Raw genomic sequence first — 27,912 nt, forward strand, 5'->3', positions numbered from 1 at the left:
ATGGATTGTACGAGGACGGCAAAGTGTTTTTGGTGGAAGCAGGACCTCACTTTCCTCAGCATGTGAAGGCTGCAAAAGCATTTTTTTATCAGGGAGTTGAGGTGGTCATTGAAGGATAATGATGAATCTATGGTGATGCCCAGAACTTTGCTAGAGAACTCCAGCTGTAGAGAGGAACCTGTGGGCAGTGGGATTGAAGTGGGATGGCATAAGTAATAGTGCCTAAATGTTGGTACACAAATGCCAATTTACACTCCGTTATAGAATTCACACTCAGTTTCCTGCATTATATCACCTTTATAGAACTGATCCCTATGTGAGTTGGAGCACTAAAAAGATACCGCATTGCTGTGAGTTCAAAACCAGGCATGGCCGAAAGCTCTCCCTCCTGGAAGGGAGTAACTTGGTATCTCCACCCTGCGGCCCATCATTACATTTCCTAGAAGCAGTCTTTCATGCTTGTTAATAGGTAAACAACAAAGGTGCCTGCTGGGCTAAGTGTGACTTTTATTACAAGATTACAAGAGAGCAGAGACAGATGGATGTTTACTGTGACTTTAGCCTTGAAATCGTAGAGTTTGACCCAATATTTTCAGTTCGCGGGAGAGGCTTCTCTGAGATTTACAGGTGTACAATAAATTTGTTTTCCAAGAACTTCAACCCATTGCAGTCTCCTTCGACTCTGATAACACAATTTTACCATCGACAACATCTTCCTCAATCATCTTTATCTTCAATCTTTTGCTTTGTTCTAGGAGTGAAAGAGCATCAATATTAATCACAAGATACTAAAAGAGTGAAAAGAGAGAAACAAAAATACAGCCGTACTCATGGGAACAGATGCTTGAAATACCCACCTTAGAGGGCTGTAGTAAAATTTTAGTGGAGGAGGAGCTTAATGTTTAGAGAAGTGGGCTGAGAAGCAGAGAGTGAGGTTCAAACCCCCTGTGGCTCCTTGTAGTCTTGGGCAAGACCCTTAAAGGGTCATTGTTTGAAACAGAAGGCTTCCTGTCTCTTGTATCTTATTTCCTTTAATGTAAATTAATGTAAATTATATTATTGTTAGATGATGGAAATATTGAATTTCCTGTATGTTTTATTTTTAGGTTGTTATTTTTTATCTTTTTTATCACATTTCTATGTGATTGCAAGCTATAATTCCTAAACCCTAAATTTTACAAAGAGGTTAATTCTCTCTGGGTTGCCTAAAGTTAACCACTGAGATGCTGCACACTACGGCCAGACTCTATAAATGACTAAATCCATAGCCTGCAACTTTAAGGGGAAGGTGGACCTAGGAGTAGGGTTACCAAATATCTGGATTTCCCAGGACATTGCCTCCTTTTGAGGACTGTTTCACAAATCTGGGCAGCTTCTTAATTTTTCAACTTTTGTCTGGGGAAACCGGACATCTAGTAACCTTACAGCAGCTCGGGCACCTATCCAGAGTCCTCCCTCCCCTGCCCCCACCTCGCGGGATCCGGTGCTTTCTCACCTGGCATTGATCTAACTCTTCGTGCCATCAGCAGCATGACTGATGTACACATGCTGTCTTCTGCGACCCGGAAGCTCTTCCTCTGCTACTGTTTCCTGTCCCCACATAGGTGGAAAGCAGTAGCAGAGAGAAAACTTCCAGGTTGTCAAAGGCAGCGTGTTTACTTCAATCATACTGCCGATAGCCCAAAGAGTTACAGCAGCACTGGGTGAGCAAGCACTGGATCCCAGGGGAGGGTAAGAGAGTTGCTGGACCACAGGGAAGGGGAGAAAAGGGAAGGAAAGATACCAGACCTCCAGGGAAGTGAAGGGGTAGATATAGATTCCAGACCATGAGAGGGTGTAAAGGGAAGGAGAGAGATGTCTGACCACTGGATGGGGAACAGGGGGAAGAAGAGAGAGATGTTGGACCAAGGAAAGGAAGGAAGAGAGAGGGATTCCAGATTAAGGGGGAGGGGAAGGGAAAGACAGAGAGGTCAGGGAAGAAGAGATGAGGCTTTGGGGTGGGGCAGAACTGGGCAGGGCTGGATGTGGAGTAAGGCGGGCTGGGGGCGGAATTGGACAGGGCTATATGTCTGGGTTTTTGTGTCTCAAAATATGGTAACCCTACCTAGGAGGGGCATGGGAGGAGCAGAGCTGTGCCTAGCAACAACACATATGTGCCTAACAATCTAGAGATAGGTAAGAAACTCTCAGTGAATGCTACGATAAGAACTTACCATCTATGTAATTGTTAAGTAGTTAACCCAGAGAGCTGTCCTGTTGTTTATGAATTCAGTTTGGCCCTTACTTAAAAGTTTGCAGTTTGAGGAAGTTTACCCTGAGGGGCAGTACAAAATTTTTCCATTTATATTTATCACAGTTATGCTTTAAGTTCACAGTCAAATTATGTGTTATTAGAGGAGAAGAATTATATGAATTTTTGGTGACAGTAAAGCCAACGGCATAGATTTTTCATTCAATTAGTGCTTTGGATTTCACTGTTTTTCACTGATACATCCTACACAGAGTTATTTAAAAGAAATTCACTTTATAAGTTCAGCACCCAATTACATATATGGGAACTTCTTATAGTAGTATTTGCAGATAGGTGTGAGTGTAGTAAGGGGGGATGCCAACGCTAAAAAAACGCTCTACAGTTTTGTAAATGGGGAGATAGAATAAAAATATGTAGACAAAGATTAAACTGAAGCACCAAGAAGCTGGACTCTGCATACAATGCAACATCACAGAAACAGCGATGCATCTCACATAAAGCAAAAAATAAATAAATATAATTTTTTTCTACCTTGTCCTCTCTGGTTTCTGCTTTTCTCATCTTTTTGTCACTCTCTTCCTTTCATCCACTGTCTACCCTCTCTCTGCCCCTTCTATATGGCATCTTCTCTCTTTCTATTCCCATTCAAGAAACTTTATGCATCCCCCTTCCATTTCTCCCTTCACCCCCATTAGTCTGGCATCCATCTTCTTCCCTTCCCTCCTCCAATGGTCTGGCATCTATCCTCTCCCTTCCCCCACTTCTATCAGCATCTGCCCCTTTCTTACCCTTTACCATGATTCCATACCACCCTGACCCCCTTTAAGAACATAAGAATTTCCACTGCTGAATCAGACCAGTGGTCCATCATGCCCAGCAGTCCGCTCACGTGGCAGCCCTCTGGTCTAAGACCAGCACCCTAACTGAGACTAGCCCTACCAGCACACGTTCTTGTTCAACAGAAACTTGTCTAACTTTGTCTTGAATCCTTGGAGGGTGTTTTCTCCTATAATAGCCTCTGGAAGGGCATTCCAGCTTTCTACCACTCTCTGGGTGAAGAAGAACTTCCTTACGTTTGTACGTCCTTTCAACTTTAGAGAGTGCCCTCTTGTTCTCCCTACCTTGGAGTGGATGAACAACCTGTCCTTATCTACTAAGTCTATCCCCTTCAGTATCTTGAATGTTTCGATCAAGTCCCCTCTCAATCTCCTCTGTTCGAGAGAGAAGAGGCCCAGTTTCTCTAATCTTTCGCTGTACAGCAGCTCCTCCAGCCCCTTAACCATCTTAGTTGCTCTTCTCTGGACCCTTTCGAGTAGTACTGTGTCCTTGTTCAGGTACGGCGACCAGTGCTGGACGCAGTACTCCAGGTGAGGGCATACCATGGCCCGGTACAGCGGCATGATAACCTTCTCTGATCTGTTCGTGATCCCCTTCTTTATCATTCCTAGCATTCTGTTTGCCCTTTATGCTGCCGCCGTACATTGTGTGGACGGCTTCATCGACTTGTCGCTCAGAACTCCAAAGTCCCTTTCCTGGGAGGTCTCTCCAAGTACCGCTCTGGACATCCTGTATTCGTGCATGAGATTTTTGTTACCGACATGCATCACTTTACACTTATCCACGTTGAACCTCATCTGCCATGTCGATGCCCATTCCTCGAGCTTGATTATGTCATGTTGCAGATCTTCGCAATCCTCCTGCGTCTTTACTATTCTGAATAACTTCGTATCATCCGCAAATTTAATCACCTCGCTCGTCGTACCTATGTCCAGATCATTTATAAAGATGTTAAAGAGCACGGGTCCAAGCACCGAGCCCTGCAGCACCCGACTGGTGACGTTCTTCCAGTCCGAGTATTGTCCATTTACCCCCACTCTCTGTTTCCTATGCTCCAGCCAGTTTTTAATCCAAGTGAGTATTTCACCCTCTATTCCATGGCTTGCAATTTTCCAAAGTAGTCATTCATGTGGAACCTTTCTCACCCTTCACCATAATTCCATACCACCCTGACCTCCTTTCTCACCCTCCACACCCTTCCATACCACCCTGACCCCCTTTCTCACCTTCACCATGATTCCATACCACTCTGACCCTCCTTTCTCACCCTCCACACCCTTCCATTCCATCCTGACCCCCTTTCTCACCCTTCACCATGTTTCCATAACACCCTGACCCCCCTTTCTCACCCTTCACCACTCTACTATGCTCCTTTCTTTCGCCATCCCAAATCAGTAAGGTCCTGCGATGACTGCTTCTGCTTCAGATGGAAAAGGTAAGTGACGTCGGAGGGGGCTGGGCCGGCAGACGCAGGGAGTTGCAGCAAGATCCCGCAATGACTGCGGCTGCTGGTCCACCCTCCCCCCCCCCCCCACATGTCACTTACCTCTTCCGGAACAGAGGAGGTAAACGGCGCAGTCATCGCGGGCCCTTTGTTCACTTCAGCACGGCTGCCGACTCTGCTCTGTTATAACTACAGCAGCTGCGCTGAGGTTTGGAGCAGCGCAGGAGGTTCTGGATCTGGCCAGCTGTGCACCCTTTTAGTAATGCAGACCGCACCCCCCCCCCCCGGCCCCCCCTTTGTACGCCATTGACAAGAGGAGAATCTTCTGGGTGTCGTGCCTAGCCTCAGCTGAAGGACAGAGACTGTCAGAGTTTGACAGATACCTGCTATGTGCACTGAAATAACCTGGAATTGACTCGATCTAGTGAGTCTGTGTTGGCTCACAATGAAAGTCAATAGGATGTCCACATATATTACTGTGTTTGTCTTATTTTTTGCCTCTTCCCCACCTGTTGTACTGTAGTGTGATTAATTATTGTAATTTTTATTCTTATATTTTGTTTTATACTAAATACTATAAATTAGGCTCCTATAATGGCATAGTAAAGGGGTGGGGGGTGGTCTGCCCTGGGCATGGTCTTCCTAAGGGTGTGGCGGACCACTCCACCTCTCTACCCCCCGCCCACTCACTCCTCTCCTTGCCGCGCACCCCTTGCATTCCCACATACCTTTTTTTCTTCCCCAGCACGAGGTTGCTGCCCGTGTCGGCATCAGCGCTCTCTCTGACATCACTTCCGGGATCCACACCTAGGAAATGACATCAAAGGGCGAGCAGACACCGACATGGGTAGCATGCTGCTCATGCCAGAGAAGTTAAAAGGGAAGGGGGGGGCACACACATAGTGGGGGGCAGGAAGAGGGGAAGAGGGGTGCCACTGATACTTACTATGCCACTGGGCTCCTACATATGATTCTTTTTTGTTTTTTCTTCCCTATTTTATTTTGTATGTAAACCACTTGGTTTATTTTATTTGTAGTATATTACATAAAGTTGAAATGTACATGCATTTTGCAAGAGAAATATACACATAGCTCAAAAATGTCCCCACTAGCGTTTACACCTCCTCCGGGGTTTGTGTAAATGTCAACTACTGGCTCGTTTGGATCTGGGATTTGGAATAGTGGTTGAAGGGAAAACTGTGATACCTTTTGGGCTTGGCTTCTGCATTTGCTCTCCTTGGACATGTAGTTTTGCAGAAGCTGGCACATATGTATGTAAGCAGCAAAATCTCAGTGGCATCGCATGTTATTTTGTAAAATGGCTGTTTCCAATAGTGGATGGATTATGTCACTGACTCATAGCAACATGCACAGTGAAGAATTCACCCTGTAATGTTTCACAGCAGAGTACAGAGGTGGTTTGCCATTGCCTTCTCCCGCACAGTGTACAGCTCTACTATGTACTAGCCAGGCCCAGCCCTGCTTAGCTTCCGATAGTATGAGTGGGCCTACCCAGGGCGGCCAGGCTGTAGGCCCAATATACAATACATACCACTAAATATAAGTATTATTTCCATGGTCTCATACATATTTTACAGAAGTATCCACATTTAATGGACATTCTTTTTCCCTGTCCCTATATAAAATTGGGTTTAACATCTTTAGAAATCAGCAATGAAGGGCAAGACCTGGGTGGTGGGGAAGGGGTTATCCTATTTGGGTTCATGGTGGAAAGTGTCCACTAGAAAAGATTGTCCTTTATACATATCTAATTGTAGTATAGCTGGGTTTATAAATGGTTTGGAGGAGGCCCATCCAATAATTATTAGCCATCAGATGTGGAGTTCACTGCCATCAGAGAATGGATCTCTCCTTAATGAAGCAAACTGTTCACTGTTGGAACCAAGATGCTGGATTCGGAGAACAATTGGTCTGAAGCAATACGTCTATCTTTAGACCTTTTTGCATCTGGGTGAAATTTCAATAAAAAGTAACATGCACTGATATGAAAATAGGATCTATGTACATCAGTTTCCTTTCCTGTGCTAAACAGTCCTCTGGTAATGCCTCTTTGAAGTCTGTCTAAATGTGCACCTACTTTGGAAAAACACATGCATTTTTATGGCAGATCAAAGGGGAAAAAAAATTCAGAGAGCCAATTTATCCAGATAAATTACTTTGTAAATTCTCAATCATATCTGTGGAAATGTACCCAAGAAGCAAACAATATGCCTTCTAAGCTGCATTAGACTTTGCACAAGCCCACCACAAGAGTTCCTGACGGTGGGGATGGTGCTGAAATATCCCACTTTCTAATCTAATCTAAACCTTAAGTTTATATACCGCATCATCTCCATGAGAATGGAGCTCGACACGGTTTACACGAACTTAAAATAGTGGGTAGAGAAGAAGAAAAAGGATTACATGAACTTATGTGTAGAAGGGGGGAGAGAAAGTTTTGAAGAACAGGTAGGTCCCAGTGTGACTATCTATCCAAAATCACCAAAGCATACATCTCTTACCAGTCGTTTCCTCTTCTAAGTCCAGGGCTTGACTCCTATAAGAAAAACAGAGACTTTAAGCTTGAGGATGATCTTGTGAATTTTAGCAGGGGGATTAGGAGGGGGGAATACTTTCTGAGCACTAGTTACTGGTCAAGTGTATACTGTTTAGGGAAATTAGTTTACTGATCTAAAATTGTCAAAGGAGTACCTCCAGGGATTTTAATTAGCATTTGTTGTGTTAAATTTGTCTGAATTCTGCTTAACACCATTCTTCTTTCCTTTCTTTGAGTCATCTATATAGTAGTACTGTATAAGGAAAAAGAGAAGAGATCAAGACCACATGACCCCTTCATTTTTTCCAACGGATAGCATTCCCATTCTTAAACCAGCAGCAGCACCCACTCCCATTTCATACCACCAATAATGTATGTAGAGATATTGGGAATCCTGAAGTAGGGGTGTCTCCAGAGAATTTCAAAAGCCCTAACAATAACAGTATATTGGACTTTATGGTGACATCACTAGTTGGTAAAAGGAGAGCCCTCAAGCCTACAGCCCAAGCTAACTAAGTCTGTACAGTTCTAATTATAGAGACACCTGACTACCTTAATCAGAACAGTCTATAACAGGGGTCTCAAAGTCCCTCCTTGAGGGCCGCAATCCAGTCGGGTTTTCAGGATTTCCCCAATGAATATGCATGAGATCTATGTGCATGCACTGCTTTCAATGCATATTCATTGGGGAAATCCTGAAAACCCGATTGGATTGCGGCCCTCAAGGATGGATTTTGAGATCCCTGGTCTATAAGGAAAAGAAGAACTGATACAGGTAATCAGAAGCCACTTAAGCTCTATACTGTACTTGAGATAATGGGAATGGGGAACCTGCTGCACCTACTCTTAGTGCTAAAGAACAAGGAAGAAATTGGGTACTCAAGATCTTCTAAACCTCACTTAAGGTCCTGAAGAAACTTCAGGAATCACTTCTAGCACAGCGACAAAATTCATCACCATTTCTGTCCTTGCAGATAACTGTGGAAAACCATCCTGTGTCATTCTTTAGTGTCGAGCTCAACCTCAGTCTTTCTACACCAGCATTTTTCAATGCAAAGCTTGAGGGTCAGTGGCTGTGCCCAGTCATACTCTGATTCTTCCCTCTCTCCTTAAAAATGACATGGAGATAGTTTCCTGCAGTTTTCTGTGGGTACGGGAATGGTGATAATCTCAGACTGCCTAAGTGCCAATTCTCTTTGATACCAGTGGTCTCAAACTCGTGGCCCGCCAGGTACTATTTTGCGGCCCGCAGCCTGTATTAGTGCTGTCTGTACTAGTGCTGCCCGCTCTTTGCAGCGTCCTACGGCTTCTCCTCAGCCTCCCGCTCTTACCTTCAGATAATTACTGCAGCTTGCACAGAGGATTGCCAGTGCTGTAGCGATCCTTGCAGACTGCCATTATTCTCAGCAGCATGTTCCCTCTGCCGCGATCCTGCCCCTGAAGTCAGAAGAGGGGCGGGATCATGGCAGAGGGAATGTGCTGCGGAGGCCGATTGCAGCTTGCAAGGAATGCTACAGCACCGGCGATCCTCTCTGCAGGCTGCAGTAATTAGCTGAAACTAAGACCAGGAGGCCGGAGGTGGGAGGGGGGGGGGGAAGCTGGAGGATGCTGCAAAGAAGGGGGGAACATGCAGGGGGGGGAAGATTTATAAACTATAAAGAGTTTTACCTCATGCAAAATTGTCATTTCTTTTATAAGACATTAACTATTTTTTCTGCGGCTCTCCAAGTACCCACAAATCCAAACTGTGGCCCTGCAAAGAGTTTGAGTTTGAGACCACTGCTTTGATACATACCCAGTACTAAGAGATAAACTGTTTGAAGGAGAGTTGTCATAAGGAGGAGATGAGAGACTTTGTAAATTGTTTTGTTCAAAGCCTTTATTTTGACCCATTTACTTTTGAGAAAAGATTGAATTCAATACATTTGTTAAGAAAATATATCAATTGGAGTGATCTGGCTTATTGATTGAGTGGTGAGAGCAGCATGCATGATTATTGCCTCTGGCATCCTAGTATATGCTAGCCACAGGCCCTGGTCCCAAGTCTCTAATCTAATCAGGGATTTATGGATCGCGCTATGCCTACATGGGTTCAAGGCGACTTACAAAATGGAATATGGAGAACTGAAAGGAGCGGTAAAAGGAATCTTAGGAATACATTACACCAAAGAGAAGCGTATGCTAAGATCATTAGTAATTGAAAAGATAGAGAAGATGTATTGTGCAATTAGGGGAGATTGATACAACTCTAAGGTGTTGCAAGATCTCAATATGTAAACTTAGGAAGAAAGGAGGGAGAAGGAAGCTCTGATAGAGGCAATTGTAAACTTTTGTGGCATAAATACACAGGAGGTGAGTCTCTTTTCAACTGAAAGGAAGCTTTGGAATGAGGGAGCATAGGACGGAGGTGAAAGGGGACAGGCACAGGAGTAACCCAAGAAAATACTTCATCATAGAAAGGGTGGTAGATGTGTGGAATGGCCTCCTAGTTGATGTGACTATATCTGAATATAAGAAAACTTAGGTCTGGAGAAGCAAAGGATTTCTTGAGAGAGAGGATGGATTGTAGAGCATGCTATTGAGACAGACGTGAGGGAAGCCCCTGCTTGCCCTGGATCGGTAGCATGGAATCTTGCTACTATTTGGGTTTCTGCCAGGTACTTGTAACCTGGATTGGCCACTGTTGGAAACGGGAAACCAGGCTGACCCAGTGTGTCAGTTCTTGTGTATGGATAGACAGAATGGATAGGCTAAATGCTCTTATCCTGCTATAATTTTCTATGTTAAATACCCTACCAACCAGACCTGTAGAAATGCCCACTTTTTGGACAACTTCCTAATGAGATCAGGTGACTATATTTAATTGTTCTGCAGGAGAAGATTTTCAAAAGTTAAGCAGATCCAAGGAGCACTTACTGAAATTCCCATGCTTCCAGCACGCTGCGATAGTTTTCAATCTCCTTCGCAAGTTCGTCGTGTATATGACTCTGGTCCTTCATTTTACTTTGCTTTTTAATCCACTGTGCATTCACACTTTCGATTTTATTGTGTATGTCTTTCAGCTGCAAGTCATACTGCAGCTTCACATCAGAGAGGGAGGTTTCAAATGCTGCTTTCTGCAAGTCAATTAGAAAGTAAGAAGCCTAAAATAAAAATAGAAAAGCTCCAAAGAATTTTAAAGTTAGAAGACTTGTTTCCTTGGTTACTATTTTTTAGGACTAAAATGTATGGAGTTAAATATTCTGCACTAATTAACCCACTAGAAGACCTTCCCCCTTAGATAACTAGTGCTAATTGGGTCCCCAGAGGACTCACTGAGTAACCTCTGTGGCACTATCATGCTTGAGTCAGGGCGGACTGGGAATGGAGCCAAAAGTTACCCAGGAGCCATCAATATTTAGCATTGTTATTTGAACAATTATTGGCTTAATTTAGGACAACAAAAAGACTGCCCTAAGTTAGGGTTACCATATTTTATAGAGGAAAACCCCGGACACATAACCCCCGCCTCGTTCTGCCTCAAGCTCCGCCCAGTTCCGCCTCTGGCCCCACCTCTGCAAGTCTCCTCTCGTCTGTGACAAGCTCCGGTCATGTCTGGAGGGTCAGGAGCATGCACAGATGTGTGTGACATCATCCGCCCATGCTCAGAGGCCCTCCATATGCGGCCGGAGTTTGTCGGGGGTTTTCCAAAACCCGGACAAATGCCAAGTTTTGAAAAGTCCAACCGGGAGCCCACACAGTCCTCTAAAAAGAGTATGTCCAGGTTTCCCCAGATGTCTGGTAACCCCACCCTAAGTTAACCAAGTAGCTAGCGGAGTACTGATGTTGAATATCAACAATACTAGGGTAACTTCTAGCAGGTCACTGAGTACCCAGGTATTCAGTGCCAGTCCCAGGATAGGGACCAGCGTTCAAAGAAATGGAGACTACATACATTCATTGTATAAAATACAATAGCTTCAGAGCATACCTCAGAATGGTTCATAGTCAGATGCGTGCAAGACATATGCGTGTGGACAAATGGGTGAAGATAAGTGAGCGCAATGATTCACAAGATAAAGTTGGCAAAAAAAGTTTGTATATATATATATATATATATATATATATATATATATACATATATACACACTAGTCTATGCCCGTTACATTAACGGGTGCTAGAATAGATGTGTCTGTCTGTCTTTCTTTCTTTCTCTCTCTCCTTGGCCGCTGTCTTTCTTTCTTTCTGTCTCTCTCTCCTTGGCCGCTGTCTTTCTTTCTGTCTCTCTCTCCTTGGCCGGTTTCTTTCTTTCTGTCTCTCTCTCTCTCTTTCTCTCCTTGACCACTGTCTGTGTGTCTGTGTGTCTTTCTGTCTCTTTCTCTCTCTCTCTCATTGGTTGCTGTCTGTCTGTCTTTCTGTCTGTCTGTCTGTCTCTCTCTCTCTCGTTGGCCGCTGTCTGTCTGTCTTTCTGTCTCTGTCTCTCTCTCTGTTGGCTGCTGTCTGTCTGTCTCTCTCGGCCTCTGTCTTTCTGTCTCTCTCTCTCCTTGGCCGCTGTCTGTCTGTCTTTTTTTGCTGTCTGTCTCGGCCGCTGTATATCTGTCCTTTTTTTTGCTGTCTGTCTGTCTGTCTCTCTCTCTCCTTGTCTGTTTTGTTTTGTTTTTTCATTCAATCTCTCTCCCTGGTCCCCTGTCCTTCTGTGTGTGTCTTTCACTGCCACCTTTTCTGTCAGTCTGTCAGTATCCCGTCTGTTTGACCCCCTGTCCTTCTGTGTGTGTGTGTATGTGTATGTGGAGATGTCAGGGGATGTCAGGGGAATATTGGGGATATTAGGGTGGATGTCAATTATCATGCCCCTTCTCCCACCTACCTTTAATTTTTATTATGCGTTGTATTGGAAACAGCAACCGGCACAGAATAACCACTGCTGGGTAAAGTAAACCGCCACTCGCAGCAAATCGAACGTGCACGCGCCACACACTTTACCAACTTCTCTGCTTTACAATACAATTTCTGTGCCGGCTACGGAAGCACGGAGCCACCAGATTTGAAGTGTGCATGCGCGCTAAGGGAATTATTATAGCAGATTTACAAACAGACAAATAGATAGATATAGATAAAGCAGTGTTTATGACAAGCAGGCAGCATATTCTCACATGTGGGTGATGTCATCCACGAAGCCTGGAATGGTCTAAAAGTGCACTATCACTTTTTAAAAAATTCAGTCTGAAGGCCACCCTACTCTGCAGCCTTTTGTTTTCCACAGGGCAGAGCAATTGCTTCAAAATTCTCTCATTATGTCTATTATGTATGTGTAGATCAGTGGTCTCAAACTTGTGGCCCAGGGACCACATGCGGCCCACCAGGTACTAATTTGAGGCCCTCTGTATGTTTATCATAATCACAAAAGTAAAATAAAACAATTTCTTGATCATATGTCTCTTTAGCTATAAATTATAATATTATTAAGACTTAGACAAAAGGAAAGATTTATAAACTATAAAGAGTTTTACCTCACGCAAAATTGTCATTTCTTTCATAAGACATTAACTATTTTTTCTGAGGCCCTCCAAGTACCTACAAATCCAAAATGTGGCCCTACAAAGAGTTTGAGTTTGAGACCACTGGTGTAGATAGACGCAGCAGGGAATCTCCCCCATATAATCTGTACCTATATCTGTCAATACCAAGGGTTCTCAGCCCAGTCCTCAGGACACACCAATCCAAGCTGTTTTTCAATATATCTATAATGAATATGTATGAGACAGATTTGCCTACAATGGACACAGTGCATGCAGATTTATCTCATACATATTCATTGTGGATATCTTAAAAATCTGATTGGTTGGGTGTGTCTGACAGGAACAATAGTCCAAAGTTATGATAGTCAAGTATGCTTTTTTATGAAAACTATGCATGTTTTTATGATGCTAAAGAATAAAATCTGTCTCTTTTTTTCATCTATGTTCTAACAGGAAGAAACTGAACTGGTACCTAGTTTAGAGGCAAGAAGGTACTGGCAAAATATATACCCCCTGATATTTAAACACCATGGTCAGCATTGGATATAAACACCAGCTATAGCTTTTAAATCTATACCGAACATCTAGTACTGGCTTATATCTGGATATAGGCACTGGATATCCAGCCCAGCAGAAGTAATCAAGGTCCCACCAATACCTGGGAGACTTAGGACATTATCCAGGTAATGCTTCTGAAAATAGGGGTTCAAATCCTGCATTGCTTCTTGTGACCCTGTGCAAGTCACTTAGGGCTAGATTCACTAAAGATAGCGACTCAGTCGATGTTGTCCGATTCTCTGGCTGATTCTCCAACAGCGATTGATTCACTATCAAGTTTGCATGCAAGTGATTTGCAAGCAAATGCAACTGATTCAATTGCTCATTACCGTGGAGCCCTAACAGCAGTGACAGAGAAGGCAGCCTCCTGTCACTGCTGTTGGGGCATCTGTTTTTTTAAATGGCACATATGTATCATCTGTCCCATTAAAAAAAAAAAAAAAAAAGCACACACACTTTGTGCTAGCACCCCTGAGTCAGCACCCCCACACACTCACACACTCAAACCCAAAAAAGATGGCAGGAGGAATGCCCACTTCTTCCTGCTATCCCAGTTGATTCCCCGCCCCATCCCATGGCAAAACAGGAGAGATGCCCACTCCCTCCTGCCACCGGAGGCCCCCCCCTCCAAGCCCCCGTGCCCGGTACCTTAAAAGTTGGGAACAGGAGGTACGGAAAACACTTCCTGTTCCTCTTCTCTTGCCGATGACACTGGGCCTTCAGCCCCTCATGTGATGCACGGGGAGGGGCCTAAGGCCCTGATTGGCTTAGACACCTCAGGGGCCTGAGGCGTCTGAGCCAATCAGGGACTTTCTTAGGAAGGAGTCTAAGGAAGTCTCTGATTGGGGCCTGATTGGCCAATCAAGAACTTCCTTAGGCTCTTTCCTAAGGAAGTCTCTAGCTCAAATATCTCAGGCCCCTCCCAAGGGAAGAGGCTGAGGCATCTGAGCCAATCAGGGTCTTAGGCCCCTCCCCATGCATCACATGATGCACTGGGGAGGGACCTAAGGCCCAGTGTTGGTGAGAGAGCGGAGGAGCAGGAAGTGCTTTCAGTACCTCCTGCTCCCAACTTTTAAGTTACGGGGCACGGGAGCCTGGAGGGAGAGGGGGCCTCCAGTGGCAGGAGGGAGTGGGCATACCTCCTGCCTTTTTTGGAGGGTGGGGAGGGGGAGGATCTTCATGGCAGGAGGAAGTGGGCATCCCTCTTGCTATTTGTTTTAGGATTGGGTGGGTTGCCGCGTTTGTCAGGGAGGAGGCACACGATCGTCAGGGGTCATTGGGGGAGAGCTGGCGGGGGGGGGGAATTATTATTATTATTTTTTTAATGGGACCGATATTTTGTGTGTGTGATACATGCAAAATTTCTGTGCCATTGAAAAAAAATAAAAAATAAAACCAGGCAGATCTGTTGGTAACAGTTACCGACAGATCTACTGCAATCAGGTTTTAGGATCAGTAAAACCCTATGCTAAATAGCCAAGCGATGTAAGTGAATCAATTGCTTGGCTATTTTGCATGGGGTTTTACTAATTTGCATGGGTTGGATCGGAAAATGGGCAATTGAGGGGAAAAACAGGTGATGGGCCATTTAATGAATTGGGTCGGTTAGCGGCGATCGTCGATGATCGCTGACCTTAGGGAATCTAGCCCTTAATCCTCCACTGCCCCGGGTATATTTGATAGATTGTAAGCCCACTAGGACAGGTAGGGAAAAATGCCTCAAGTGTCTGTATGTAAATAATTTTGTGTGGTTGTATAACTACAAAAAGGCGGTATACAAGCCCCGATCCCTTTCCCTTCCCTTACATATCTGGTTAGCAGCTGCTAGATATCCAGCCCATAGTTTATTGCATTCAGTTCTCCAGTCTGACAACATGTCTCTTTTATGGCGACAGAATCTATGATAGGAGAGACATACCATGTTGAGCTCATTCTGCAGTGTTATCTCCAGGTCCCTAATGGTCTGAGTGAGCTTGGTGATCATAGTCTTGTTTGTATTCAGCTGTTCCATGTCCACCGCCACCTCTATGTTTAGCTTTTCAGTCTGAAATAGAAGAGTTACAAGGAGGAATTCTCTACTTTTAGAGATACGACAACAGACCTTCTCAAACAGGGGTTCTTAACCTGTGGTCCGTGGCTAGGTTTCAGGGGGGTCCATGAGGGTCACATAAAAAAATCAACCTTTATACACTTCTCCCTCCGTATTCGCTGTGACAGGGGATTAACAGAACCACAAATGCAGAAAAGCCGCAAATAACTTTTTCATATGTTATTCGCTGTTTTCTATTAAAAACATCGTGAATATGGTAAAACCGCAAATAACATGGTGGGAGACCTGGCCTGTTCCTGAAGGAGAGGCAAAACACGGTGAAGTGCTGGGAATCGGCTATTTTCTCTGTAAACACTCGGGGACTCATAATCGATAGAGAAATATGTCCATAAACTGGCCTAGTCGGCACTTGGACGAACATTTCTCAAAAATGTCCAAGTGCCGATACGGGTTTTGGACGTATTTCTAAATGACCTAGGCCTTCAGAGTGCCACTGAATGACCAAAGCTAAACGGGACTTTTCGGGAGGAGTGTCGAGGGCAGGAGTTGGGCGGGACGTGGGCTGGCTTAGACTTAGTCGGACAGCATGTATAACCGAAAGTTATACAGCCCAGGATCGACGGAACTTGGCCGTTGTGACTTAGACCATCTAAACCATGGTCTAAGTCACAAAAACCCACCTAAACTCACCAGATAAGCACTGCAAACACATAAAACAGACCCCCCACACACTACCCCAGTGATCACCGACCCCCCCCCACCCCCATAAAAATATTAATCACATTTTTAAAATTCAGCCTCCAGACCATCATCACCTGGCCGCCTGGCATAGGAAAGCCTAGTCCAGCACAGAGGCAGCTTAAGTCGTCTTGGGAATGGGTTAGGAACCTATAGAGAGGAGGACCCATGCCCATAGGCCCCTGTAATCACTGCATTGATACTTAAACATGTGCACTCCCCTATACACCCCCAAAATCCTTTTTTTACTGGCATATAAGTGGCTCCTGCAGCCATAAGGGCTATTGGGGGTAGATAAGTGGGTCTAGGGGATTCTGGAGGTGGTTTGGGAGGCTCACTGTAACCTATAAGGGAGCTGTAGGGAGGAGAAGACATGGCACCCTTTTTGTGAAGTTTACAGCAGTGCCCTGTAAGGTACCCCACTATTTAAGTGCCATGTCTGGGTATGCGGTCCATCACTTTGCAGACCCCTCCCACGTCCAACAGGGCTTGTTCTAGGCGTTTTGAACTTGGACGAAAAGTTGGACGAAAATGTGGTATAAAGATGGACGATTTAGCGGCTTGGACGATCGGCAGGATGTATAATTAGACGATTTTCAATTTCAGGGATAAAGAGGCATCAATCTCCCTTATGGCCTGGCTAGTGGAGGAAATGATTTCATTGGTATGCACTTCATCCAGATGTTCCAAGAATGATATAGTATTTAGCTGCAGACCCTTCGAAATTAGTTCTTCCAGTTTGATCCGGAACAGGGACCTCAGGTTTCTGGGTTATCCATTTGGAGCCTTATCATAGAAGAAAGGCAGTGTGATATGCACTGAAGTCCAGGAAGTTGACCCCTCCATATTCTTTACTATTCTTCAGCTTTTTCAGACTGATTCGTGGGGGTTTGTGATTCCAAAGAAAGTCAGTTAACAATTTGTCAATGCGACTGTATGTTTGTGGTTTCAGATATATGGGTAGCATTCTCAGGATATAGTTAATTACCAGAGGTGTCATCATTTTGATAGTGTCCAGGTGTCCCCACCAGGAAAGTTTCAATGGAGACCACTTGTTGGTTAAGGAGCGTACTGTATCCATAATATAAGTAGTATTGTATTCCATTGTGTCCGGAATTAAGGAGCCAAAATAGAGGCCTAAATATTTGAGTTTGTTGGGAGATCACTGCAATCCTATACCTTGAATGTCTGGACCCAGACCGGGACAGTTCAGAGGCATAACCTCAGTTTTGGATACGTTCAATTTGTAACCGGAGCAAGAAGAGTAGGAGACAATCAATTGTAGCAGCGATGGGATAGATTCCGGAGTAATATACAATAAAATGTTATCCATGTAAGCAGAAAGTTTTATCTCAATTCCATCAGCATGCAGGCCTTTGATTTCCTTAGTTGAGTGAATAGCGATCAGCATTAGCTCCAGCGCTAGGTTGAAGAGTAAAGGAGATAATGGACAGCCTTGCCTGGTACCTCTACTAGGCTTGAAGGGTAAAGAAAGTAAGTCATTAACCTGAACTCTGTTGGTAGGGGAGGAGTACAGAATCTTGACAATGTCAATAAAGGGTAGTGAGAAACCAAACCACTGCAGCATTTGGAACAGAAAGGGCCATTCAATCCTGTCGAATGCCTTTTCGGCATCTAGGCTCATGGCTAGTAGTGGATAGTCAAGTGACCTGGGCATAGAGATAATATTGGAAAAAGTTCTAGTGTTATCCTCAGATAGACGCCCAGCCATGAAGCCAGTCCGGTCTTGTTTGATTAGTTTAGGAAGGATTTTCTGAAGTCTATCAGCGATGATTTTAGCATATAATTTGGCGTCTACATTGATTAAGGATAGTGGTCTATAATTCTGCACCTTTAAGGGGTCTTTCCCAGGCTTAGGCAAAACTATGGTTGTAGCCTCAGTGAAAGAGCCACTAACATTGCCTGTGGTGATCAAGTATTGAAAGAATTCTAGCATATGAGGAGAGATCCATTCTTGAAAAGTTTGATATATGTATGTGACAATCAAATCTCAATAAATAAAGTACATTATATTCATTGCATACAAAGTTGTGTTTATGTGAATATTTCTAGGGAAGAGGTCCATAGACTTCATCAGATTGTTAAAGGAGTCCATGACTCAAAAAGGTTAAGAATCACTGTTCTAAAACATTTTTAAGAAACTATCGAGAGCCTAGCTGTTTAACTGAAACATTTTATTCTAATGGGCATAGATAATAAAGAAATATTTGCAACTACAAGTTATGGCTTTAATAGAAAAAGTAGGGAGAAGGAAATAGCCAGAATTTGACTTACAGTGACAATTTCAATAAGTCACTTGATCAATGGCGTAGTAAAGGGGGTGGGGGCGGTCCACCCTGGATGCCGTCCTCCTCTCTGCCTCCCATTCCTTCCCGATCCCCACTGCCACGCATGTGTGCCCCTTCCCTCATACATATTTAATTTTCATGGCGTGAGCAGTATCATAAACTTGCTACCCACATCAGTGTCGGTTCTCTCTGACATCGCTTCCGGGCCCCTCACCTAGGAAGTGATGTCAGAGGGAGAGCTAACATGACGTAGGCAGCAAATTTGTTATACTGCTTGCGCTGGGAAAATTAAGAGGTACGGAGGAAAGGAAGGGGCTGCGCACATGGCATGTGGGGTTGGGAAGGAACAGGGGCTGAGAAGAGGGTGGGGGAGGGCGCCTCTTACTCTCGCTATGCCACTGTCCCCTAGGTCACACTTCTCTCCCTCCCTCCAGCTGCTTAGAATAAAGTTAAACTAAGATGAGCCACAGACATTCCAAAGTTACCTGTTTCTCAAACCATTCCTTCACTTCCTGCTGCTTCTTTGAAACCAACTCTTCATACTGCAGCCTCATGTCAGTCAGGAGCTTCACAATGTCAGGTCCAGGAGCAGCATCTACCTCTACATTGACTGTGTTCACTACTTTTTTGCGGAGCTCATCCATAACCTGTTCATAAAGAAGCACATGAATTCCATGGGGGCAATTTTATAAGCCTTCTTGTATCCTAAATCAGATTCAAGTGCTGATATAATTGTTGGGGTTAGATATATGTGAAAATGTAGCACATATGTGACATATGATAAGCGTTTCTGGGTCTGGAGGTCGGGTGAAACTGGAGTGGATTTGTGAGAAACGTTTATGATATCAAATATGTGTTTATCATTTGCTGGAAAATTATACACGCCCCAGGTATAACTTTGTACAGGAGCTTTCCAGGGTCCTGTTTTATAAATGCACATAGATAACATACATTCATTGTATAAAATATAACAGCTTCAAATCACACCTCAGAATGATTCACAAGATAAAAGTTGGCAAAAAAGTTTATGTATATATATATATATATTTACAGACAGACAACAGATAGATATAGATAAAGCAGAGTTAGCTCCACCCACCCCTGATGTCAACCAAAGCTCCCCCTTAAAAGGGGAGGGGCCAATGAGTGGAGTACATCGAAGCTTGGCAAGGCAAGCAGGAGAGAGCAGCACAGAGAGAAGAAAGAGGAAGTAGAAAAACAAACAGGAGGGAGTCAAATTGGAGCTTGGAAAGGGGAAAGAAGGGGAGATGAGGCAGGAGACTAGGGGAATCAGTGAGAGTTAACTCCGCCCACCTCCTGATGTCGACCGTCGAAGCTCCCCCTTAAAAGGGGAGGGGCCAAGGGCGCTCAGCCATTCAGCGCGCATCGAAGGCAAGTGTCAAAGGCACTCACCATAGCGAGAGCACCTTTGCGAAGGGCCTTGAGAAGGGACAACCCACCTTTAAAGGAGAGCAGAAGGAGACCACAACAGGCACAGAGGACACAACAAGGCACAGAAGACATACAGCCAGGCAGACACAGAGGACACAACCAGGCACAGAGGACACAACCAGGCACAGAGGACATAGCAGGCGCAGAGGACATACAGCCAGGCAGACACAGAGGACAACCATAGAAGATCGGTTTAACATGTTCTTCTCGTCTGTATTTACTAACGAAAACACGTCCAACATGCCGGAACCTGAGCAATTCTTCAACGGAAGTCAAGCAGAAAAATTAACATTCATAGAAGTGAGCATTGAGGACGTTCGCAGGCAGATAGAAAAACTAAAAACTGACAAATCCCCGGGTCCGGATGGCATACATCCAAGGGGTTCTGAAGGAATTAAAGGAGGAGATAGCGGAACTACTGCAGCAAATTTGCAACTTATCCCTGAAAACAGGCGAGATCCCGGAGGATTGGAAGATAGCCAACGTTACGCCCATCTTTAAAAAGGGATCAAGAGGTGATCCGGGAAACTATAGGCCGGTGAGCCTGACTTCGGTTCCTGGGAAAATGGCAGAAGCACTGATAAAAGAAAGCATTGATCAACATTTTGAAAAACACAAACTTCTGATAGCCAGCCAGCATGGTTTCTGCAAGGGACGATCGTGCCAAACAAACTTATTGCACTTCTTTGAAGGGATTAACAAACAGATGGACAAAGGAGACCCCATTGACATCATATATCTAGATTTCCAAAAAGCCTTTGACAAGGTGCCCCATGAACGTCTACTCCGGAAACTGAAGAACCATGGGGTGGAAGGAGACGTACATAGATGGATCAGAAACTGGTTGGAGGGTAGAAAACAAAGGGTAGGAGTGAAGGGCCACTACTCCGACTGGAGGAGGGTCACGAGTGGTGTCCCGTAGGGCTCGGTGCTCGGGCCGCTACTATTTAATATCTTCATAAATGATCTAGAAACAGGGACGAAGTGCGAGATAATAAAATGCAGGCGCAGTGTGCAGCGGCCGCTAAGAGAGCGAATAGAATGCTTGGTATAATCAAAAAAGGTATTACAGCCAGAACGAAAGAGGTGGAGTAGTGGGAATGGAGAGAAAGAAATACTGCTGGTGGGAGAGGGAAAAGGAACGGAGAATTGTTGGACATTGGTGTGTGGCATGAGCGGAAAAGAGAGATGATGTATATGGGGAAAGGAAGAAAGATGAAGAATTGTTGGACATGTTACTGGTGGAGAGGGGGGAGGTAGAAATGTTACACTGGAGGGAGGAGAGGTGACCCACAGAAGGGAGAGATGTCAGACCACTACAATTGGAAGGAAAGAGAGAGAGATGCCTGACCACAGAATGGAAGGGAAGGAGGGGAGAGAGAGATGCCAGACTGCAGAAAGGAGAAGAGAGAGATGTTAGACCTCAGGAAGAGGGAGGGAAGGAGAGAGAGATGCCAGACCATGGGAGAGGAGAGAGATTCTAGGCTATGGGAAGGAGAGGAGAAAGAGTCCAAACCATATGAGGGGGAGGGGGAAGACAGATGTCTGATCATGGGAGAAAGATGAGATGGTGCATAGGGATTGAGGGGAAGGAGAGACGGTACACAGCAATGGGTGTGATATGGAAGAGATAAGAAGAAATGTTCCTTATGGATAGTTGGGAATAGGGGAGAAGAAAGATGGAGGAGATGGTGCATAGGGATGGAAGGGAAGGGGAGACATAGGGAGGAGATGGTGCACAGCAATGGTTGCGACTGAAGAAATAAGAAGGAATGCTCCTTATGGATAGATGGTAATAGGGGAGAAGAAAGATGGAGGAGATGGTGCATAGGGATGGAAGGGAAGGGGAGACAGAGGGAGGAGATGGTGCACAGCAATGGGTGCAACAGGGAAGAAATGTTCCTTATGGATAGATGGGAATAGGGGAGAAGAAAGATGGAGGAGATGGTACACATGGATAGATGGAAAGGGAAGGCATAGAAAAGTAGATTTTGAGACGAAAGCAGAAGAATGGAAGAAAGTTGAATGTTAAAAGTTAATGCTAAAGACGGATATATGGTAGAAAATGAAGGAGAGAAAAACAGCAAATGGATAAGGTGGCCCTGAATACACAGTTAAAGAGCACAGACAGAAGGACATGCAGCCAGAGACTGGGAAAAATGGTTTGAAAACCAAAATCACCAGGCAACAAAAGGTAGGAGAAATTATTTTATTTTCAATTTAGTTACTGAATTGTGTCAGTTTTGAGAATTTATATCTGATGTCTATATTTTGCAGTGTTCAGGAAGAAATGCATTTGTTTCTATTTCTCTGGGGGGTTGTACTGCATGCAGAGTCTTGCATCTTAGGGTTTGGTTTGTATATATATTAGTATTTTTACTTTGTGGTCCTGTATTTGCATAGGGGTTATCTGCATTTGTGACCAAGGCCAGGTATTCTGGTAGGAATGAATGTTGAGAACCATGTATGCTTTGCGTAGTTTAATTTTGTATTGTTAATAAGTGTGTATATATGAAAAATGAATGGGAATAAATGGTATTACAATTAGTACTACTATGGGGTGGGGTCTGGGGCAGAGCTTGTGGGACCCCCCAAACAAAAAAGCGTTACGCTGCCTATGCCTAGCAAGATGTGTACACAAATCCAAATTGTTGCCAATTAATGTCAATAATTCATTTTTAGCCCCCAATTATTAGTATTAATCAGCCCATTAGTCAAAATTTTATTTGATTGTTCTAAGTATGTGAGCTTTACTTTCAATTATGGAGTTCTTTTCAAAGTATTGATGTACTATTTTATTTTATTACTGTGCGTCGCTTAGATTTGGCTGTGCCATGACTTTAGCGATTTATCAAATTTTATTTATTTATGTATTTATTTTAAATATTCTTAGTCGCAACATTCTACCATTGTTAATAAAGATAAAGATTTAGTTGAGTGTGTGTCTCAGAACAGCACACAATTTTGGATGCAAAAATTTGCGGTATGTTTATAGAATGTCGCTGTATATGTCTTTCCAGCCTAGATGTTCTAAAATCACCCTCCTTATGAATTTTCATATCCAGTATAGCTCTAGAACCTAATGCAAGAAAAGGAAGTCTAATTCCAGGAAATTATCTACATGCTGGGCCATGGTGGCGGATCCAGTCTAAAACCAGTGGTGGATTTTCTGCCAGGGTGCTGACCTGGATCCTTTTGTCATGAATTTGGAATCTTCTTTTGAACTCTTTCTCCTTTTTCCTAGTGCAACCGGAGTAGAAGCTGCAACTGTTCATTAAGAAAATTAACTACTGTCAAAACCTTATATTCAGTACTCCTTATACTATAGCTACAATAGATATGACTCTCCTTTCTACATACCTAAACTGTACATTAAGGGCTTTAAAATCACCAGAAATGCCAAAGTCTGAAGATGTCATGATCTTGACAAACATATGGTATTATCAAGGAAATAATAATAATTTATTTCTTGTATACCGTCAAACCAGTAAAAGGTTCTAGGCGGTTCACAGCAAGATAAGGCTGAACATCCAGCTGATTTACAATACAAGAAAAGCTATTTCTAGAAGATACATAATGCCTATAGATTAAAAGCATTAACATTAGAACACTTAAGTTACAAATTTATCAGATAGTTGTGTTGTTAGTAATTTTCTAAAATTGTAGTAAGATGGAACTTCTAGCATAATTTTGCCAAACCAGGTATTCAATTTAGCTGCCTGAAAAGTGAGAGTTCTCTCTAAAAATATCTTAAAATGACATAATTTGACAGTAGGAGAAATGGGAAACAAGGTAACCTGGAGACATACCGAAAATTGATTTGAAGCAGATACATGAAAATTTGAATAAAACTCTGACCTCTATTGGTAACCAATGTAATTTTTGGTAATAGGAAGTAACGTGTTCCCATTTTTTCAAACCAAAAATCAATCGAACAGCAGTATTTTGAACCACTCTTAGTTTTTTTAAAATTTTCTTATAGGCACCCAAGTAAATTATATTGCAGTAGTCAAGGATACTCAATCTCGATGATTGAACCAACAGACAAAAGGAAACTGTATCAAAATATTTTGTAATTGTTCGTAGTTTCCAGAGAGCTGAGAAACATTTCCTGAGTAACAAATCTATGCTGTTCTAAAGTAAGATGTCGATCTAAAGTCACTCCTAGTATTTTTATGGACTGTTCTATAGGATAGTCCACAGGCCATTAAAATGTATAATTGATTCTTTAATCTTGTCAGTAGGACTGGCTAAAAAGAGTTTAGTCTTTTCAGGATTCAATTTCAATTTGAAATCAATCATCCAAAATTTGATCTATTTTAAGATGGTTGCTATAGAATTTGTTAACTCTACTGTCAGACACGTAAACAGAACGACTATAGTGATATCATCATCATACATATAGAACCTAAGATTTAAGCTTTGCAAAAGGTTACTCAATGAAGCTAGGTAAATATTAAACAGAGTTGGAGATAAAGGTGAGCCTTGAGGAAACCCGCATGAGTTTACCCAAAGAGAGGAAAATTTATCTTCCTTAAACACTTGATACGATCTACTACCCAAAAAAACTCTTAACCAGTTCAGGACATTTCCTGAAATTCCTATAGATTCTAAATAGTCAATTAAGATAGCATGATCTACCAGATCAAATGCACTACTTAAATCAAGTTGTAAAATCATAGCGCTTGTGCCCTGACTAAATAATGTATGGAGATAATCCAGCAAAGAATCTATGACTGTTTCAGTGCTGAAGCCTGACCGAAAACCTGACTGGTTATTTTGTAATATATTGAACTTGTCTAAATAGATAGTTTATTCTAGGTTGACCAAACCCTCCAACAATTTAGTAAATAAAGAAATATTAGCACAGGGCCTATAGTTAGAAACCGAGGTAATGGGTTCTTTGGAATATTTTACAATTGGGGTAATCATTATTTGACCTAACTTCTCCTGAAAAGTCCCAGTAGACAGTAAAGAGATAACCCAAGTAAACAGTTTAACCTTAAAATTGACAAGGGCATTTCTCATGATGTTTGGGGAATAGCTGTCCAATCTACAAAAAGAGTTGGTATACTTATTGTAAAACTTACAAAAGGTTTGCCAGTTAGGAGCAGTAAAATTGTACCAGCACATATCAACTCTAGGGTCCTCCAAATTCTGCAATTTAAGGAAGCTCAGGTGATTATTAGTAGAAGCTGTTAGAGTGGTTCTTAATTTATGTACTTTGCTGTTGAAGAAATCTGCCAACTCATCTGCCATGGGAGTGGATTTTTCAGTGGTACCGGTGAATATCTGTAAATCATATAAATCATTAACCAATTTAAAGAGGCTTCTGCTATTAATAGATGGATTACCAATCTTTTGTGCATAAAAAAAACTACGTTTCTCTTTGATCAAAATTTTATATTCTTTCAATTTTAACCTCCAGGCTATGTTCCAAATCTCCCGATTTTACCTACTGTCTTTCCAGCTTTCTTAGTTCCCTTTTTAAAGCTAGCAGATCTGTGTCAAACCACCCATCTAAATTTCTTTGTCTCTTTCTTCTCAATTTATTAGGGGCCATTTCATTTAAGATCTGCGTACTGATATTTATCCAAGAATCCACAAAGGCAGTATCATCATTCGGGCTTGAAATAATGTCATAATGAGACCAAAATTCAATCAAATGAAATTAAAAGTGACTCTGTGGCTATGCTATACACTGCCATGTGGGACTTGGGTTGAAGTGTCAGCTGGCATTTTCTGCTCCCTGGGTCTACCCTGCTTGGGAGGCTGTGCTCAAAACCCCGAATCATGAGGTGATCCTGGATAACCCTTCACACAGTGGTGAGACCTAATAGCCAGATTTAAGATTCAAGATTGAAGTAGGAGGCCTGGTATGTTGTTCTTGAGTGAGGCCTGCACCATGATGATTGAAGTAAAGTAAACTGGAAAGGGATATAGATAGCTGAAAATGAAGGTTTCAAGATCCCAGGTCTGGTTCTGGTTAAAAATGAAAAGAAGCATTGTGCATGTCATCACTTCTCTTACTTCCTCATGGTTCTTCTTGAGGTAAATCAAGTCTTCCTGGAGTCCTTCAATGTCTAATTTCAAGTTAGAGGTTGTTACAGTGAGATTATCTCTCATGTGACGCAACGCCTGGATATCATTCTCCGTCCCAAAGCGCATGGATTGCTCATTATTATATCTAGGAAAGAAAAAGTATTTCTAAGGTAGCAGCAGGCAATAACAAAATTGTGAAGGCTAGCAAAAGAAGTGCACTTACTTTAATCTGAAGTGTTCAGCGATCAGTTTGCAGTTATCTAGCTCTAGAGCAATCCTTGCATTCTCAATCTGAGCCTGCTGGAGCTGGAGAATATAACAAAAAAGGGTAAAAAAACAACATCTTCACCTAAGCAGGATTCTAACCCAAAGGAGCCAGCTCTCTGGGTTCTGTGGGCGCATGAACACCCCCAATAATGAACAAAACTCTTTCACTGTGACCAGGGAGAGGTACTTTCCATTGGGTTTAGCACCCCCAATAATTTAGGTCCTAGTATCATCATTTAGAAGACCACACTGCATTCACTTGAGTGACATGGAGGGCTATGGAAATCTTTTCAAACTTGGTTCATGAACTGTTTGATAAACCCTGAAAAAGGGGCATTTATGTGAACAGAGACTATTCTGAAACAAATTTTTCCAAGTCTGCTAAGGTTTTACAGATTGGCAGATCCAGCTTTGGAGTTTTCAAAAAATCTAAGGCAGATATGTCTTTTTTTCAGTGTTAAGAATTTTCTCCAGAATTACTGGTAAGAATTTCATGAACTTGCCCAGAAGATATGAGGGGGGGGGGGGGGAGATACACACACACAAAAACCCCTAGAAGTTCAATCACATGTTTCAGTTCTGTATCAAATTATTTACCCATTAGTATGTTTGTGGTAATACCATTCCTCTGACATCTTTTCCTTAACCTCTTTCCTTACTTTTATGAGTGGCACTAAAAAGGGGGTGCCATCCCTCCCACAACCTCAAAAACTGAGTGTGGGTTTAGCACTGCTCTTTTCATTCCCACCCATTGTATCCCTTCAGTCCCTTTGCAGGGATCTCAAAGTCCCTCCTTGAGGGCCGCAATCCAGTCGGGTTTTCAGGATATCCCCAATGAATATGCATATAGCAGGTGGAAATACAAGCATGTATTTTTAGTGAGAAAATTTTCAAAGGGAAATTATGCATATACTTCTCTTTGAAAGCTGATGTAACTTTGCATGCATTAGCTGTACAAGTTAGTTGAACTCAATTTAGGACTTTGCTAATGTTTAACAAAGTTGAGAAAGTTGTAGAAGTTTGCTGGGAAAAAAAGTGGTGAATGATAATGATTAAAGTGATAGGAAATATATCATAATATACATCAAAACATGAGTACAATAAAATCTACTTGACCGAAGAGGGAATGTAGGAAACCTCCTACCTTAGTCTGGAGCTCTTCAGTCACCTTGAAATACCCACTGCAGTTGCTGCCTGCAGCAGGAGATCTCTTTTCATTCCACTCTTTGATCTTGAGTTCCAGCTTGGCGTTTGCGTTCTCCAGGGAGCGCACATTCTCCCTGTAAACGACCAAGCGCTCATTCAGATTCTGCATGGCCAACTTCACATCCCCATCGAACAGCAGGGGAAAGGCATCACCAGAGAAATTTAGTTTCTGATACATTTGGTTTTCTTGTTGTCTCACGTACTTTCCGCTGTTCAGAATGGCTGGTTGATGGAATGCTGCCATTTTGCTTAAATGAAGCAGGCTAAACCTCACTGGTTGGAGTAAGGTGTGTGGTGCAGTGTCTGTTTCTTTAGCCTTTATAACATTTTACAACTTTATTGCTAACAGCTCCACCCTCTGATTACACAATAAAGCTGATCTCTGGGATTTATTTCAGATAAGACACAAATTGATTACATGGATAAATACATAGGTTATTAAAATCACACTACAGTGTAATCAAGTTAATGGGTGCAATATGCAAACCATCACAGCGGTACAATTAAGAGCATGAGTAAGTATATAAAACACAGAATTTCAAAAAACAAATGTGTTGTGTTAGTCCAATAAAAAAGGTATTATCTTATTTTCTTGTCTTTTTCTTTTTGCTGTATAGAGGTTGGATATTGTTTTCTCCAGGTATCTTTTCAGTTTTTCTTGGGGGGGGGGGGGGTGTAAAGCCCTAAAACTGTTGTGTTATG

At 42.9% G+C, this 27,912-nt stretch overlaps 1 protein-coding gene across 1 annotated transcript; it reads right to left on the minus strand.

The window, feature by feature from the left end:
* Positions 1–494: 494 nt before the first annotated feature.
* Positions 495–27,582, minus strand: LOC117347099 (keratin, type I cytoskeletal 15-like). Its single transcript, XM_033917499.1, has 8 exons — positions 27,149–27,582; positions 25,961–26,043; positions 25,726–25,882; positions 18,729–18,890; positions 15,065–15,190; positions 10,006–10,205; positions 7,055–7,089; positions 495–751 (listed from the first exon to the last, which is right to left on the minus strand). The coding sequence occupies exons 1-8, from the start codon at positions 27,452–27,454 to the stop codon at positions 657–659; spliced, it is 1,164 nt and encodes a 387-aa protein (XP_033773390.1). The 5' UTR covers positions 27,455–27,582; the 3' UTR covers positions 495–656.
* Positions 27,583–27,912: the final 330 nt, after the last annotated feature.

Source organism: Geotrypetes seraphini, chromosome 13 (genome assembly GCF_902459505.1).
Source record: "Geotrypetes seraphini chromosome 13, aGeoSer1.1, whole genome shotgun sequence".
Lineage (NCBI taxonomy): Eukaryota > Metazoa > Chordata > Amphibia > Gymnophiona > Dermophiidae > Geotrypetes > Geotrypetes seraphini.

Coding starts and splice junctions, on each gene's coding strand:
- LOC117347099 (XM_033917499.1), bottom strand. CDS start 27,454: ATGGCAGCATTCCATCAACCAGCCATTCTGAACAGCGGAAAGTACGTG. Junction 10,206..15,064: donor TGCAGAATGAGCTCAACATG/GTATGTCTCTCC, acceptor ATTGACTTGCAG/AAAGCAGCATTTGAAACCTC. Junction 7,090..10,005: donor CTGGAAGCATGGGAATTTCA/GTAAGTGCTCCT, acceptor TTTTTCTTATAG/GAGTCAAGCCCTGGACTTAG.